Below are 16,899 nucleotides of genomic sequence, written 5' to 3'. Positions count from 1 at the left end.
GTCATATAGATGGTGTGAGTCTTATTCACCCCATATCAATATTCTTTTTGTGAAATGGTTAATTTGTCCATAAGCACAGTGTCCCATACTTGCAAAATTCATGCTTCAAAAAGATTTTCATTTAAAAGTTTTCCCATTTTTTGCAGTCACTAATCTAGGTGCAGTTAATAAATGGAAGTTGATGTCTTTATTGGTTATGTTCTTAATATGAGTAAAACAAAATAGTAGGGCTAATTTTGCATCTGTCCATACTTTTCAGTTTTAGCTATATAAAAGTTTTAGCTATATAAAACCTTCCATCATTTGTTTTGCTAAAGTCCTTCAGTTTTTCAACAGTTTTCAACAGTTGTTCTTATGGCATTTTGCTTTAGAGACCCCGTGATTGTCGAATCAAACGTTCTGGTTCTTTTCCAGACAGGCACATGCTTTCATTAGTCAATGTGGCTGCCTACACTTTTCTTAGAGCTATATGAATGCAGTCAACAGCTCCATGCTTTGTTTTTATACACAGGAATGACTTCAAAAAGCCTGCATTTTTGCTAATTTACATTGTAATGGGGCAGCAAACTTGAAGCATAAGAGAAGAGTCTGCAAAATAGAGGCATTCAGATTTGCTACAAAGCTGATTATTTCTACCATTTACCCTCTTGTTTCTCAGAAATCAAATTGGAGGCAAGGAGCAAAACGTTTTGGGTGCTGTGTTCTCACAGGGTTGTTGCAGCTTTCTACCTTGTAGGTTGGATTGTTTTAATACTCTTAATGCAGTAGTGTAGTGGGGAGGGGCACAAGCATGATTGCCCTAGCACAAAATTGTTAGGAGCGCAAAATTTCAACACCCAGTATTGCCTCAATACAGCTGCACGCTTCCTTTGCTGGGCTCTGTTGAAAACAGCTTCTCCAGACAACGGAACAAGTTTTCTTTTCTTTTCTTGGTGGTTGCAATCTCCATCATTAGGCAGTTGAATGCTGATGTGTACTCCATCCAGTGAATATAAAGCTTGCATCAATTCAGAATCTCTTCCCCTGCAATGTCTCATTTCCCAGAAGAGCTTATTTTTAATAGTTGCTTCCCAGAGGATTCTGACTGTGGTTCTGGAGTTCTGCTGTAATACAGTTCTCCAAAGCACTAAGACACACCTTTTGTCCAATTAGCACCTCCCTTTAGGTAACTAATGCTTAAGGTACCTTCATACATCACAAAATTGGCCTATCTTAGCTACTGTCTCATTAAAAGCAGAGTGGCATTGGGCTGCATTGTTGTCTGAATACCCTTGGGCCTTGCAGACTGCCTGAGCAATGCAGTATCTCTTAAGTAAGCAATCATCCATTTGCCTACTCTCTGTGTTGTAGCTGAGAATTAGCTCCTCTCCCTGATAGACGCCCACTCTCCTCAACTCTAAAGTCAGGATTTTGCAAGTAAGGAGGAATAGGTTTCTCCCAAGGCAGTGGTGAATAGCTTTTGGTGCACCTGTACCACAGCCAAGACCCAAGTAGAAGGCTGTGTACACATTACCATAGACTCTGGCTCCAGAGTCCACTGCTGGTGTTTGAAAGTGCATTCGCATGAGGTTAGCCCCAATCCTTATGTATCCTTTAGTTTATCGAGAAATTATGCTGTTTGATGCCTTAAAACCAGCTTCCATCTGATTCGAAAATGTAGGCCACAGTTAAGCTGAGGTGTGTACATTTGAGACAATGTTGCACATGCACAGATGACAGTGCATGCACACATTACAACTTCACTGAACAGGAATTTGGCACAGCTAATGTACATCAGGTGAAAACATCACCAACCCCTCTCTGGTGTGTACAGCAACATAAGAAAGTGACTTGAAATGGAGCAGGGGGATATGGGGTTGATGCATTTTAAGCTGCTAATATGTACAATTAAGTCACATCTTACATGCATTTAACATACATTATGTGCTTGGCTTTAGACCCTTTCCAGATTCCATTCCAGCCTTTTTCTTCTGCCTGCATCTCTCTCTCTTTCTGCCGCTGCTGTGTTCCCCCTTTATTTCTCTTTGGCTCCCTCCCTCCCGCCAGTTGCTCACATGAGGATGAGTGAGGGGAGGCAGTGGAGCTACATAGAAAGCCTCCCTGCAGGGCTCCCCCCCATGCCAACCAAGGGAAATTAAATTTTGGCTATACACAATTTTCACATAGATGCACAACCATTGGCACCAAATATCTGTGCATGATACAATATGATTGTATGTAGACACTGACACACATCAGGTGACAAAGGCTGCTTTATAGCACTGCGTATGCCACTCTCATGCCTTGCTGTGGTTTACCTCTATCCTGCTCAGCAACAGAGCAGGCAGCAGTCTAGACAGGAGTGGATAGGTCCTTCTTCTCCAGGCAAGGGTTGCTTACGTTGGCTATCCAAGTCCTGAGGGATGATCCATTGGGAAGGATCTGTTCTTCCTTCCTTTCCAGAACTGCTTGGCTAGGTAAGGGTGATAAGCACTGTTCAGACCATGAGCCGGGTTTCTTCCAGAGAAACAACCCAATAAATGGATCCTTGGATTCTCAAGGGCCTTAGGTTTCCTGCATTTGGGGCAGGTTGTTCCACATTGTGATTTTGTGAAGTTGTTCTTCCATATTTTCAAGTCCACATTCGTTCAAAAAGCAAGGGAATAGCTAGTGTGACGTGAACTTGAGTGGTGTGAATGCAATGTTCTACCGAGGACTCCCAAATGCTTTGCCTGCCCTTCGCAAAGGGGCTTGCATTGATCTCTCTGGGCAACTGAATGAGGTTTATTACAGACCAAATGGGGGCAGATGCTCCTAGGAATGCTGCTACCATTCTGAGATAACAAAATTTCGCCAGGTGTGCCGGGTGGCGCAGTGATGATCACAGCTCAGAAAGGAACATTGGGCTGACTCCCTGATGCCTGATCCTGTTGCTTCGAGTACAGCAAGTGCCCCTTATCGTTTGCCCTCGAGGACTATCAAAGGAAACCTAGATGTCTTCCATTACTGTTGAAAACAAGAGTGGAGTCCCATGCCGGGCCTCGAAGAAGACTGTAGATCTATTGGCAGCGGATCTGAACAAGGGAATGAATAATTCATGCCCCCAAATGCCTCCTGTGCGTTCTCATCCATTTAGGCTGCTTGGGAGTTCTAGCTGCTGAGATGCAGACACAGATCGACTTCCAAAGGATAAAAACCCTGATAGACGCTGCTTGCTGTTGCTTCTGTCAGCCTCCAGTTCAAAGGATTGCAGCAGCTGCTGTGATGCTGGCTTAAGAGGGCGAAGGCCGGGCCCCCGATTGCTGCCCCATCAAAACTGTGGTAGTCCAAGAAGTTCTGTAGCAAGGGCAGCCTGCTAGAATCCCTTCTCTAGGTAAGTAAGGCCAAAAAAAAGGTGGCTTGGCTAATTTTACCAGGAACCATGTGGTGGGCAGGGGAGGGCAGTGGCTCAGCCCAGAGTTGGAAATGGCCTTGTTTACGTGCCAAGGGGCTTTTCTTAGGAGCGGGGGCGGGCGGGCACAGGAGAAAGCAAAGCAGGTTTGTCTCTGCCAAAAGCTTGCTAAAAACAGACAAGGCTTTGATTCGCTTTCAGCCACCATCTTAAGAAGTAAAGCTGATTTAATAGCTGTTCAGTGAAGTAAATTCATTGTGTGGAGTCACTTACTAGCTGGGCAGTTGTCCATATTGGAGTTGGCAGCTAAGGGCTTGGGAGGAGGAATTTCTCTCCCTGCCTCGGTCGAGGTCTCTTTAGGTCACGGCAGAGGTGCACTGGCAGGCCAGCAGCGGGGAGAGGGGTTAGTCCAGGTCGGCAGGAAACACGGCAGTTTCATTCTCCCAAGCTGTCTATCCAGCGCCCGTGAAACAGGGCTTGTGGGCTGCCAAACTTCCTCTTCTTTGTTTGCTCAAGTCCCTGCTGTTGATTTATAGTGCCACCTTTTACCTTCCCTGTTTTCACTGAGGATAAGCTCTTTCCACTGGATTCAATAACTTCTTTTACATTTTGCTGCTCAGGTTCCCATTGATCCAACAGGCTGTATATCCTGTGGAGGAGAGTGTATGACCTAGCTATTTAAAGCAGGTGTTTAAACCCCAGCGTGAGTCAGGTTTCTTAACTATGGGCTGTTGCCACTCCATCTCAAGGTTGTTCCAGTCAGACTGTCTCCTCTCCAGATCCCAGTGATATCCAGCTAAGTCGTACTCGGAATAGACACGTTAAAACCAATGTGCTTAAGTTACTTAGGTTCATTGATTTCAGTGGGTCTGCTCTGACTATGACTGATGTTGGATGTCATCCAGGGCTCTCTCTTGGTGTGTGTGTGTGTGTGTGTGTGTGTGTGTGTGTGTGTGAGAGAGAGAGAGAGAGAGAGAGAGAGAGAGAGAGAGAGAGAGAGAGAGGTTAGAAATATAAATGTGTCACAATTCAGTTGCAATGTATGAAGTTAGGCACATGGGTGTCGTCTGTTGCAAAAACTGCAAACTGTAGGTGATATTTATCTGGTCCTGACTATTATGTTACAACAGAAGCAGGGAGCACAGCACAACTTATTTATACTGATTTAGCAAGACATTTGCCTCTTGGAACAGTATACAGCACAAAGGGAGAAAATACAGTAAATGCAATAAAATAACACATTGCAGCAGCATTTGAAAGTCCAGCATTGCAGTAGTGAAGATTACCAGGGCATGGGCTACTGTGGCTGAGCCGTATCCATACCTGCTTTTTTCTGCATAGCCCTGCCCCTGAATCTATGCCAAGGTTACACTAGGCAGCCTTTCTCAACCTTCGGTCCGTAGATGTTGTTGGACTACAACTCCTATCATCCCTAGCTAGCAGGATGAGTGGTCAGGAATTATGGGAGTTGTAGTCCAGCAACATCTACGGACCCAAGGTTGAGAAAGGCTGCACTAGAAAATGTGACGGAATACAGGTTCAACCGAGTCCACACAAGTTTTGGCCACACACACACACACACACACACACAGCACCATTTGTGCAAGAACTAATACCCATGACTTCTGAATTTAGGGAACTGTTGTTGTTGTTTAGTCGTTTAGTCATGTCCGACTCTTCGTGACCCCATGGACCAGAGCACGCCAGGCACTCCTGTCTTCCACTGCCTCCCGCATTTTGGTCAAACTCATGCTGGTAGCTTCAAGAACACTGTCCAACCATCTCACCCTCTGTCGTCCCCTTCTCCTTGTGCCCTCCATCTTTCCCAACATCAAGGTCTTTTCCAGGGAGTCTTCTCTTCTCATGAGGTGGCCCAAAGTATTGGAGCCTCAGCTTCACAATCTGTCCTTCCAGTGAGCACTCAGGGCTGATTTCCTTAAGAATGGATAGGTTTGATCTTCTTGCAGTCCATGGGACTCTCAAGAGGGCACAAGGAGAAGGGGACAACAAAGGACTTTGCATGAGCAGGTATTTGCAAAAAGGACTCCTATTCAGTTATTGGAGACCATGGCTAGCTTGGCCATGCAACCCTAAGGATGAGGCAGGCAGTGTGCACCCGCTCCCAGTTATTGCATGATTTCCCTTCGTATGAATAACACAGGAAGGGGACTTATACACAGTTTAGTAAAAAGAACATTGGCATGCCTAGTTTCATTCCCTATTATTTATGAATAACAAAGATTTTGATAAAAGCTGATGCACGCAACAGGGCTCTTTTCGGTAGTGACCTTTGTGAAATGCCACAGTATAGAAGCTTGTGTCAAAAGAGACTCCTTAAATGGAGGGTTACAATGATCCCCTCTTGTACAGCTCTAAGCTGTGGCCTTGATATGTACAACTGCTAGACTCTGGTGTAGAGAGCTCAAAGTATGCAAAAGAAAATAAGCCTTACAGTGAAATGTTCCCCGTTGCTTTGGGTTAGTCTGCTGTGCAGATGCAAGGATGGCAAAGAACTCACAGCAAGGTTTCCCGGCGTACTTTTAAGATTGTTCAACGGAGCAGGATTTGAAGAAATGCCTGGGTGGTTTCCATAGTAATGTTGCTGTGGAGCACTTCTTACACTTCAGAGGTAGCAAGTGTGACCCTCTGTGTGGCAAGATAGTCAAATCTATCAAATTGAGGAGCCATCTGGAAATCCAGAGATGGACACAGGTGTGCTTATGCTTGCTTTTGTCCTTGTTGATTATCATCTGAGCAAAGAGCACTGAGAGAAATGGAGTTGGAAGGGATTCATTCTTCCAGACAGTCATTCCATGTTTAGTGCTCTTTAACTGAAAATCCACATAGATTTTCAGGATAATGCTTGAGCTGCACTAGCAGCAGATGGTCTCTCTGTCTCTCTTTTTGTACACATATATCTCAACAACACACACAGGTGCCTCTTACCCTTGCTTCTGCCCCTCATAAAGGTAAAGGGACCCCTGACCATTCGGTCCAATCATGACCGACTCTGGGGTTGCGGCGCTCATCTCGCTTTATTGGCCGAGGGAGCCGGCGTACAGCTTCCGGGTCATGTGGCCAGCATGACTAAGCTGCTTCTGGTGAACCAGAGGAGCGCACGGAAACACCGTTTACCTTCCTGCCAGAGCAGTACCTATTTATCTACTTGCACTCTGATGTGCTTTCAAACTGCTAGGTTGGCAGGAGCAGGGACCGAACAACGGGAGCTCACCCCGTTGCGGGGATTCGAACCGCCGACCTTCTGATCAGTAAGCCCTAGGCTCTGTGGTTTAACCCACAGCGCCACCCGCGTCCCCTTCTGCCCCTCATAGCCATCATGATATAAAGAGATCGCACTGGTCTACTTGCTCACAGTGCTATGCAAGTTGTCTGCCTCTTCAGAAGTTGTGTGTGAGCCTCAAACAGGTTTATTATTATACTTGCAACATGGAAATGTTATATTTTTGCTAGAAAAGAAACGCTCTGTTCCTGCTAGAGTTGCTTTTAATCTTACAAGTTTTTATTTTTGGAGTTTTGAGCAGGGTGGATCGATCTCAACCGAGGCAAGTTGTCACCAATAAAAAGACAGTTTTAAATCAATTTCTCCATTGTATAAGTCGTACTAATTTGTTGCTATAACAATGAAAACATTGGTTAGCAGCTAAGAGCTTTTAAAACAGCACTGGAGCATAATCTAAAGCCTCTGGACAGGAAGTCTCTGTGCCTTTGGCACCACATTTTTGTTTACTTAGAAATAAGGGAGAGGCAATTGTGCAATTAATAGATTTATTTTTTTGACCCTTAGTGCAAGATCACTGCTTTGTCAGCTTAAATTTCTAGAATGTTCCAGAAAAAGGGGCTAGTAATTGCTGAGGAGAACAAAGATATGGAGTAGCCAATTACATCCACACCATACATTTAAAGCACACAGCTTCCTCCAAAGAATCCTGGGAACTCTAGTTAGTTAAGGGCTATGGAACTGTAATTCTGAGAAGGGTGCACTACATTTACCAGGATTATTTGACAGTACTGCCCTGCCTTATGTTATATTGTAATAAAGTATATGCAACACTGAAAGCATAAAGGTATAAATGCTGCATATATTTTATTCGTTTGTATCCCATCTTTCCACTATAGAAGTCTTCAAAAAAAATGCCATTTGAGTTCTGCCCTTTAAATACTTTTAGTTTATGAGATATCTTTTCAAGGAAGCCAGAGAAGGCCAATAAATCTTTTTTGTTTAAATAAGTTACACACGCACACACATTGATCTACGAATCCACTTTCTTGGTGCCTTAGCATTTGGACTGGGTCACAGTTCATTAAACCAACACATTGTGGCACAACTGCAAGCATCCAGACTGGCTTAAGCCTCACACATCATACAGAAACCTAGAGCCTAGCTGTGAACCGTCACATTACAAATAGAACCAGATGCAAACCAATCATGTCAATAACCAGAGCGTTTGTTTAATGCAGCCTTCCCCAGCTTGGCGTCCTCCAACTCCTATCAATTCCTGCCAGCTCCGCTGTGCTTCCTGGGGCTGTTTGGCGACTGTATCCCAAAGCAGCTGGAGCCTGCCTAGCTGGGGAAAGATGCTTTAATCCACAACTGTGACTGGAATGTGAATATTTGGCTTCCCCTGTGGCATCTAGTGCTTCCCCTTAGAACCTTGAGGTTCCTTGCATTTCACAACCAAGCAGAGGGTGGATGGATGATGGACATTTGTTGCATGTGCTCCCACTCAGGGCTCACGAAAATGCAGCGTATGCATCCAGCATCATGAGGCTGCAGCCCTACACACTTAGGCGCATTGAACTCAGTAGAAATGGCTTCTGAGCAGAAATGTAGAATTGCACTGCAAGTCGCTCTACTTCAAGAGCAAGCTTAGACCGTACGGCTGTCAAGGGCAATAGCAAGGGATTTCTCTGAGGATGGGGAAGACTTCAGTGCTCTCCTTAGCAGCTTCCTGTTCCAAATGACTACTTGCAGAAGGGAAATAAAGTAGGGAAAAGGAGTGTATATATGAAAATAGGCTAAATTTGCATAATATGTACGCAAAATGTATACTTTATGCATAATGTCTGCATAATGTATGCACAATGGAAACTATTTTTCCTTCCTTGAGCATGGCATGCTCCCTTTGCCTGTGAGCTGATGGGTGGCTGGGACTGCATGTTGCTCCAGCGATGGAAGAATCGGGAGCCCACTTGATTGTTCCTTTAAAGCACCATCCTTACCTGCCCCGTGCCTGATATCAAGAATGTCATCAGGTGTGGACCAGGAGGACATGGTTCCCCCAAAATGGCCTAGCAGGCCAAACAAGACCGGGTTTAGCCCAGAGGCTGAGGCTCCCCACCCCTGGTCTAGACGCTACAATGTTCAGCTTCTCTTGGTGCAGAATTTGAGTTGTCTTAGCAGAATAAATCTTCCAGGACAGAGTTTATACACTCTTGGATAATATGTCATTATTTTCTCTCCATGATTTCCCCTCTACACAATTGCTCTGATCTGTCATTATAGTATAGCAGGTGACCTACTGCTGGCAGTACTGTTTAGAATAAGCTGTTGCTTGTTCTGATGTTGAATAGCATTTGTATCTGAAGGAGCAATTTTGGTTTTACTGGATAAATAATAAAACGGCACTTGTATAATTTGTGTTGAGTTGCTTAATCCTTCATTGTGAAATTGTTGTTCAACTTTTATCCAGGAGGAAATCTGTTTTATGTACCTTCTGTGCCAGACCTCTGTAGGTATTTGCCTACACACTTATAATGGGAAATTCATATCATCTAGAATTGGCATTTTCAAACTGAAGGCCTTTTTTCACCTGTGTCTTTTGTGCAGCCAACACTAGCTCTGCTCCTGGATATTTGTTGTGCCATTGCCCTCCGGTGTAGACAGTCTTCTTGTGTATTTATTTGTTCATATTTATAACTGATAAAATGGCCATGATGAGTTCTGTTTGTAAAAAAGGATATCAAATAATTTCTATGAAACTAATTCTATAGTTAATAACTATGCTGCAGCAATATCCTCCTTTCGAGAAAAGGAAGCAGACATGCGAGAGGGGAGCTCTCCTTGCTTTGTTTATAAAACTTTATAGAGAAGGTAGCAGCACAGGCAATAACAGGGAGCCAGCCCTGCCATTAGACAGAGTGAGCCAGCTGCCTTGGATAACTGAATCTGGATATCATGAGAGGGCAGCAAATTGTTAGTTATTTAAAAACAACCAAGATTCTTATGCCACCACAAAGACTAACAATTGTATTATGGCATAAACCTTTGTAGACTCAAGCCGCCTTTGACAAATACATGAAGTGAAATATTAGTTGGCAGGTAAGGTAGGATTATGTGACAATGAGATGCAAAAATCACAACCAGCAATAATTGAAGCTTAAATTCATGTTAAGTAGGCACATAATGGATTGAGGAGTCACTTGTGAGATTTTTCGGTGTCGTCCTCCAAAATAACTTGACTAACTTTGGTCACAATGTACTTGTTTGTGATGAGGAGGACTATTTGCTGATTTACCGGGAGGTGGGGGGTGGACAAGGCTGAATGCAGTCTTTGGACCAAAGAAACGCTAAAAAAAAGCCACACCTTTTTTTAAAAACACTGATATAGTGATGGGGATGTATCGGTGCACTGACATTGGTCCAGGGGCACCTCTAGGCATTGTGTGTATTTTTCTGTCATTATGGCAGGTTGCTCCTTCCAACAAGACAACATTTTTCTTCTTCCTGCAACTTCATAGGCCAACGTCCATTTTGAATGTCCTTGTGAAGTTGTGGACATATCATCACCTGTCATAGTCCTGTGCTGCCAGCCACAGCAGAGCTCAGTGGAGGGAGAAGCCAGCCAACCAGCCGAGTGTCAGGGGGGTACTTGCCTGGAGGCAGAGTCTGTATGCAAGGTTCAGTCCAGTCCTAAGGTCAGGAGTACCTCAGTGCACATAGTCAGACGATTCAGGCGTCAAGAAAGCTGAGGGTTCACAGTCACAAGAAGCAAGATCTAGTCAGGAATGACAAATGCTGTTTCCAGCAACTGACTGAGGCTGGAAAGCCTGCTTAAGAAAGCTGGAGCCAACTGGTTCTCATCAGGAGCAAGAAGGCTGATCAGCAGCAGGTGGAGTCACTTCACCTTCTGCTCCTTCAGGCTGCTACTCAGCAGGTGAAGCTGACTCCTGGCCCATGACATCACCCTCTACCTCCCTCTAATGGAGTTTATGTAGCAGGTGTTTCATATCTTTCCTCTCTTTTTGGTGATTCAGCAGTCTGTACAGTGACTTCCAAAAGATCATGACTACAGCTGCCAGAGGGCTTTGCAAACAGGAAGTGGGCTTCACACAACTTCCTTTTGAGACTGAAGTACCGGGTTTCTGTAAGCTGCTGAGTGTAGTGATCCCTCGGCAGGAGAGAGCTCACTTTGTCTCCTCTCCAAGGGTGAGCAGACTGTGAATAGGATTTTATTTCAATCGTACTGTACTGTAAGACAGAGAGCCACTCCAGGAAATGAGCCGTTGCAAGGTAATATAATTCTCTTTGCTCTCCATATGGTTTACATTTGAAACTTTGCCCCAAGCAAAGATCACCTGGCATCAGGACAACTGGATTATTCATGTTCACTTTTGCCTGCTTTGTGTCCCACTGTGATAAAGCAACTCAAATTCTAAGGATTGGACTTGTGGTAAAGGGAACTTGGTGCTGATTATTTTGTTAATTCTAATGATCGTTGTGCTCTGTTTTTATTTAGCAAAATGACAGAATCAGCGGTGGTGGCAAAAGCCTCCGTGCTCCCTCATATTTCAAAGCAATAACTGGAGTGAGCACATCTCCAGAAATATAAAATTCAGCATACCGAAGGAGTTAGGAACCTGTTGCCTTCCATATATTGGATTGTAATTTACCATCATTTTATTTGTGTGCTGCCTTTCTGTAGTCAAAACCATGCTCAAGGTAGCATACAATGTGAAGAGAGTTGCATAATTACAAAAGTAGTTATTAGACAAATAAAGCACATTAAAAAGTACATAACAAAATTGAACAGCATTCCCGGAAATAGACCATGACTCCTGAAATCCTACAACATCTGGAGGGCCACAGGTTCCTCACCCCAATATATAGAATTGAGCTACATGTACCAACAGTGTATGTGACTAATGATAGTAAAAGGCAGTTTATCTGGAACAATAATTGTGTCTGTTTATTTTCATATTTTATATGAGGGTTTTTGTTTATCAGTCCAATGTTTTCCTCCCTAGTTTACATAGGGAGGTTCACTATGCCAAAATTTAAGAAGAGGGAAATTGCTACCTAGAAGAGAGAGAGATATTTTATCATAACAAGGTGTTTCTGCTCTCAAGAAAAGGAATTAACATGCAGGCTAGACTACATGTTATAGCCTCTTCCGTAGTGATAACTAAACAGTGATTGCTCCTTGGCGCCAGCATGAAAATGTTTACCCCTGAGCTCTTGTGTCGTATGCTAATTTTTGAAATCAGTTGCCCTTAAAAATCATAATGTGTCTTAATTTATACAGTATCTCAATCTTAGGGCCAAATGAGATGAGATACCACTCCCGCAGCTAGCAATTGCATGCATGGCTTTTAAAAAGTAAATTGCAGGTGTGGACCTACCAATCTGGAGTGAAATATTGGTATGGGTGATAAGTGGACTTTGTACCTTTGTTTCCCCATGGGGTCCTGTCCTGGATCACCCCTGCTCTTTGTATGGGTGTGGTAAAATCCCCCATTCACTCCAAAGTCCAGTCTTGCGGTCTGTCCAGCCGCAACACTAGAGTGAAAAGTGCATTGTGAGCTTTTTTTATTGACATAGCTTAAAGGCACAAATCAATTGCCCCTGCAATTGGCCATCAAAGTCGATATGGTAATGGGAAATTCAGTGGCCTGGACTCCTTTATGACTCGTGCGTCAGCAAGAAAATTGCCAGTTAAGATTAAGCTGCAAAATGTTACATGCGATAGGAATAAAAAAAGAGAAAAGAGCAGTTCCATTGACTTGTGTTCAACGGCTGAAAAGTGTCGTGTTGACTCATAAATGGCACATATCGGAGCTAGATTGATTAGTGACAATCAGTGGGAGATTTTCAGTTTTGGATGGGTCGCCATAGCAGCTGCCCCTTTAATTCTGGAGCAAGCCAAAACCTGCCCACTTCTTTTAAGACTTGCTTTTCCTTAAAGACATGCCAACATTTCTGCTCTCTTTGGAAATGCACTGAGATGGAAATCTAAAACCAGGGTTGACTGAGGACCTTGATGAAATTATTGATGGCCCGTTGGGACAGCTGGTCCAAAGATCTGTCATCAAGTGCAGTGCAGGCAGGGCGGTGAATCCCGTGACTTCAGCCTTTACCGGCCATGTATATGACTGCGCCTGCTTTGAGCAGAAAGTGCAGATGGGGACTTCTTGCTGTGAAGTAGCAGCAAAGTCCATAATTTCATTACACCCCCACCCAACAGACAGGACACTTGAGTGCCGAATCCCAAAACATAGGTGCTGGGCCTCAAGCTGTCTTCTCCTGCTGAAACATTAAGTATGAATGCTAATTGTGATAACTGGTTTATGCAGAATTGATGGCACCTGCAGATGCAGCTGGGCGTTTGTCCACTCACTGGCATGTTTTATTGCTTCACATGCTCCAGGGCTCTATCCTGCTACCAGAATCCAGTCCTGGCACAGGTCAAGCTAACCATACCTGACCTGGTTAGGGCTAATAGGAGTTATAGTCCAAAACATCTGGAGGAGCCCAGATTGGCAAAGGCTAGATTAAGCCATCAGAGTACAATTTATGTCAGCATGCAAGCACTGTAGGTTATGAGTTGCTGAGATTCTGCAACTGCATGTATATGTTTCAGTTTGGAGTTGGGTGGCATAGCAGATGGCACAGAAGACACTGCTCACAGAAAGCCAACTGTTAGAGGTGGTTCAGGCCTCTGAAGTAGGGGAGCAGATGTTCTACTCATCATTGGCCCATCTGCTCTCTCTGCTTCTGCCATATCTACAGGCACTTGTGTATCAGTGGTAAATGAACAAAAGAACAATCACAGCCACCCTATTCATCATGGTCCCAGCTGCTTAGTCATTGACTGTGACTAAGGGGGGTGGTGGGATGAGGAATAGCTGTTGAGCCTTCATGAAAATTCAGGATGGAAAAGCAGCACAGCAAATTTTGAGTTAAGACTTTAACTGAGTGGAAATGTGGCTTGTTGCTAACTCTGAACCGGCTGGTGGATGTGGTATGATTCTGTAGGACAGAAGAACACCCCGAATGCAGCTTGTAGTGTACTTAGCATCAAGATAGTATCTGGGTAGGTGGCAATGGTTCTGGGGGTTCTCCTGACCCCTCCAGAGCCACAGATCTGGGTGTTTGGGGGAAGGAGTGGAAGCCCTTGCATGGGCTAGCGTTAGCAGACCCATTCAATATGTGAATAGGAGCTTGAACTCTGACCTCTGACCTCATATCACTCCCCATTTCAATTCATTGGAGCTTCTTAGGAATATGATCCTGCTTTCAGTTCTAGGATAATCTCATGAAGATGGTTTCTGCTTCAATGGTTTGTAGAAGCTCTCAATAATTAAATTGTTCTGAGAGTCACGTTCTGTGGGGCCAGCATGGCTACCGAAAGCTCTGCTGTGCAGCTCACACAGATGGGCAAATCATCTGCTTCCGATATAAATGTGCAAATGTTGTGATAGGACACCTGTGAACTTCTTCTTCCTTTGTTTATTGGACCAAATATGGCCTATTGGTTCAAAAAAGCAACAAACAGCCTATGGCCTGCAATTTGCTTATGGTTCTCTAAATGCCTTAAAGACGCGGCTCTATGTGTGAAAGTCATCACTGACCATACAATATGTTCCCATTGCTAATTAAGCAGCCTGTAAACCACAGGTGTAAGGAACACAATACTCCCTGTTGTAAGATAATTGCTGGAAAGTGGCAAGAGAATGGCTTACTGCCAAGGAAACGACTTCAGGGACCTGGCTCGCCCTTCTTTGAAAGCAGTAGCTCATTTTAAGAAGCAGGTCCAAGCTGTGAATATTCACCCTCATTGACAGTCTATGGAAGCCTGTTTTCATATGTTAAAAAAGGATGACTTGTGCTTTTAAGTGTTTTAGACAAAAGAGGTATATCCTCAAGTAGGGATGGGTGAATCAGGTTATCTCCAGCCCATGTCAATGTCACAGGTCCATTCCATCTTGTTTCTGCATCAATCTGCAGTTGTTGTTTTTTAAAAAAAACTGCATAAGAAGATCACATTAACTTCAGATAGACATGCATTTTTGTTTACACCTTATCCTAAACAAGTTGGAACATTATTTATAAAGCAAGAACTGTATTGTAAATTTTGAGAGGCAAATTTGGTACCTTATTCCCAGAGTGGATGGATCAGGACAGTGTGTATCAGAATATGCTCCCCCCGCAAAAAAAATGAACAAAAAACCTAAAACCCAACTCCCTAGCAAGCTTGGTTCAGAGGTGTCGATACTAGAGGCTGATGTACACCTTTGCTTGTTCATACCATACAGACATATAGGGGAATATGGAAATTGTCCATTATTCTCATCAGATATAGTTGTTTGATTAGGAACATGGCACAGTTAAATTAATCCCATCCATTGCGTTTTACATTTCACTGGGAGCATTGTGGAAGTTTAAGGAACACAAGCAAAAGTGCCGCTTCATATTCTGAGGCAGGGAGAAGATTTGCAGCAAGGTTCGAAAGCTTCCGCTTGGATCAAATTGAAGGTCAGATTCCAGAAAGCAGTGTAGAGGATTTGCTGAGGTTATTTTTTATACCTCATAATTACTAGGGACACTGATGCCCCTGAGGCATGGTCATGTGTATCCTGTTCTGCTGGTGCTTAGGGGCTCACAAGGGAAGTGGTATACATTCCCAAGGCATCTTTCAATCAGACTCCTGGGCAGCCCTGCTATCTGAGCTATGGAAGGTGTTTGTCTCAGCCAAGGACCAGAGTCATCCAAAGGCTTAGAAAGGCTGGTAGGGCTTTCCCTTTCAGAGGCTGTGCCCTCCCTTGGAAAGCTGTCTGCAATCTTTAAAGGGCTCATAGCTGATTCTACAGTCCCAAGCACCTCTCTGACTGTGGAGCAGGGGAAATGGCGGGGAGTCATTCCCGGAGTCTGCAGATGATGGGAGAGCCACATCCTCAGGCTGAGTTGCTGTAAATGGACATGCTAAGGACCCCACAATTGGGACGCGGGTGACGCTGTGGGTAAAAGCCTCAGCGCCTAGGCCTTGCCGATCGAAAGGTCGGCGGTTCGAATCCCCGCAGCGGGGTGCGCTCCCGTTGTTCGGTCCCAGCGCCTGCCAACCTAGCAGTTTGAAAGCACCCCCGGGTGCAAGTAGATAAATAGGGACCGCTTGCTAGCAGGAAGGTAAACGGCGTTTCCGTGTGCGGCTCTGGCTCGCCAGAGCAGCGATGTCACGCTGGCCACGTGACCCGGAAGTGTCTCCGGACAGCGCTGGCCCCCGGCCTCTTGAGTGAGATGGGCGCACAACCCTAGAGTCTGTCAAGACTGGCCCGTACGGGGCCTTTACCTTTACCTTTTAAGGACCCCACAGGAGGGTGACATGCGAGTCATCCAAAGACGTGTCCTCCTCATGATAATACGTGGTCTGAAACGTTGCAGGGGGGTTGCCTCACATGCCAGCTGTTGTCAAAAAGTAAATCCAGGCTGCTCAAAGGAAACATACAAAATGTTCTTTGAAGAAATGCTTTGGAAGCCAGTCTTGCCCGTGTGTTGTTTGTGCTGTGCACAGTTATTGGTACCTGTATGCTGGTTAGTTGGTGGAGGACTGATTTTCAAGGGCAGACAAATAGAACTGATTTTTAAAAATGAATAACGTTAAGCATTTAATTTTCCAGAAACAGGAAAATCCCCATTTTAGAACATTGTTTAAATTTGCAGGTGGTTTTAAAACCAGTTATAGTTGCTGGTATTCAACAGTCTCCTGCCTTGCTGCTGGGTCGTCCGTCTGTCCCCCGCCTTGATTGTTGAGTGTCTAAATGCTCCTGATTCTAGGACTTTTTCTTCCCTCTATCTATGATCTCTCAGAGAACTGTTCAATTGACTAATCTGTTCTCCCTGGCACCGTCAGCATTTCAGCCCAGTTTTCAAGACTGAGTTAAGCACTTGAAAAAACCCATTGAAACCAGTTTTTAAAAACTGGCTGTTATGTTTTCATCTTAATGGCAACATCTGACACTGCTGCTTGCTGCTTACACAGTTGTGAGAGGGCTTTTGCCTCATTTGGAGTCAGCCACTTACAACAACAATCCCACTAGTACTTGGGCTTTTACTTGGGTCACTCGGGACAACCCTATTCCCCCAGTTAGCTCTAGGTGTACCTATTGAGCAGGTCTAACATCCCCAAATGTGAATACTCAGTTACCGAGCCCAACTTCATGGTAACAATTGTCTGTAGCTTTGAAAGTCCACAATTCCTATTGGTGCCCAACAATAGCCATCAAGAGTGGCAGAA

The 16,899-nt window shown here is 44.4% G+C and overlaps 1 protein-coding gene across 11 annotated transcripts in view; it reads left to right on the top strand.

The window, feature by feature from the left end:
• Positions 1-16,899, top strand: part of TMEM229B (transmembrane protein 229B) — a 41,662-nt gene that overhangs the window by 13,215 nt on the left and 11,548 nt on the right. For 3 of the 11 annotated variants that reach the window (XR_013392725.1, XM_028725579.2, XM_028725575.2), the window contains exon 2: positions 3,116-3,352. The exons of 5 other annotated variants lie outside the window; for them this stretch is intronic. Coding sequence is in view for 1 of the 6 variants with exons in the window: in XM_077927861.1 (XP_077783987.1) it covers positions 10,887-10,901 (15 nt within the window). In the remaining 5 variants the exon portion in view is untranslated. Of the gene's footprint in view, positions 1-3,115; positions 3,353-6,757; positions 10,902-16,899 lie in introns of those variants that run through there. 3 more of the 11 variants (XR_013392726.1, XM_077927861.1, XM_028725576.2) reach the window with 3 other exon arrangements.

Source organism: Podarcis muralis, chromosome 1 (genome assembly GCF_964188315.1).
Source record: "Podarcis muralis chromosome 1, rPodMur119.hap1.1, whole genome shotgun sequence".
Lineage (NCBI taxonomy): Eukaryota > Metazoa > Chordata > Lepidosauria > Squamata > Lacertidae > Podarcis > Podarcis muralis.
Note: the sequence above shows the minus strand (reverse complement) of the source record. Positions and strands in the feature narration are given on the sequence as shown.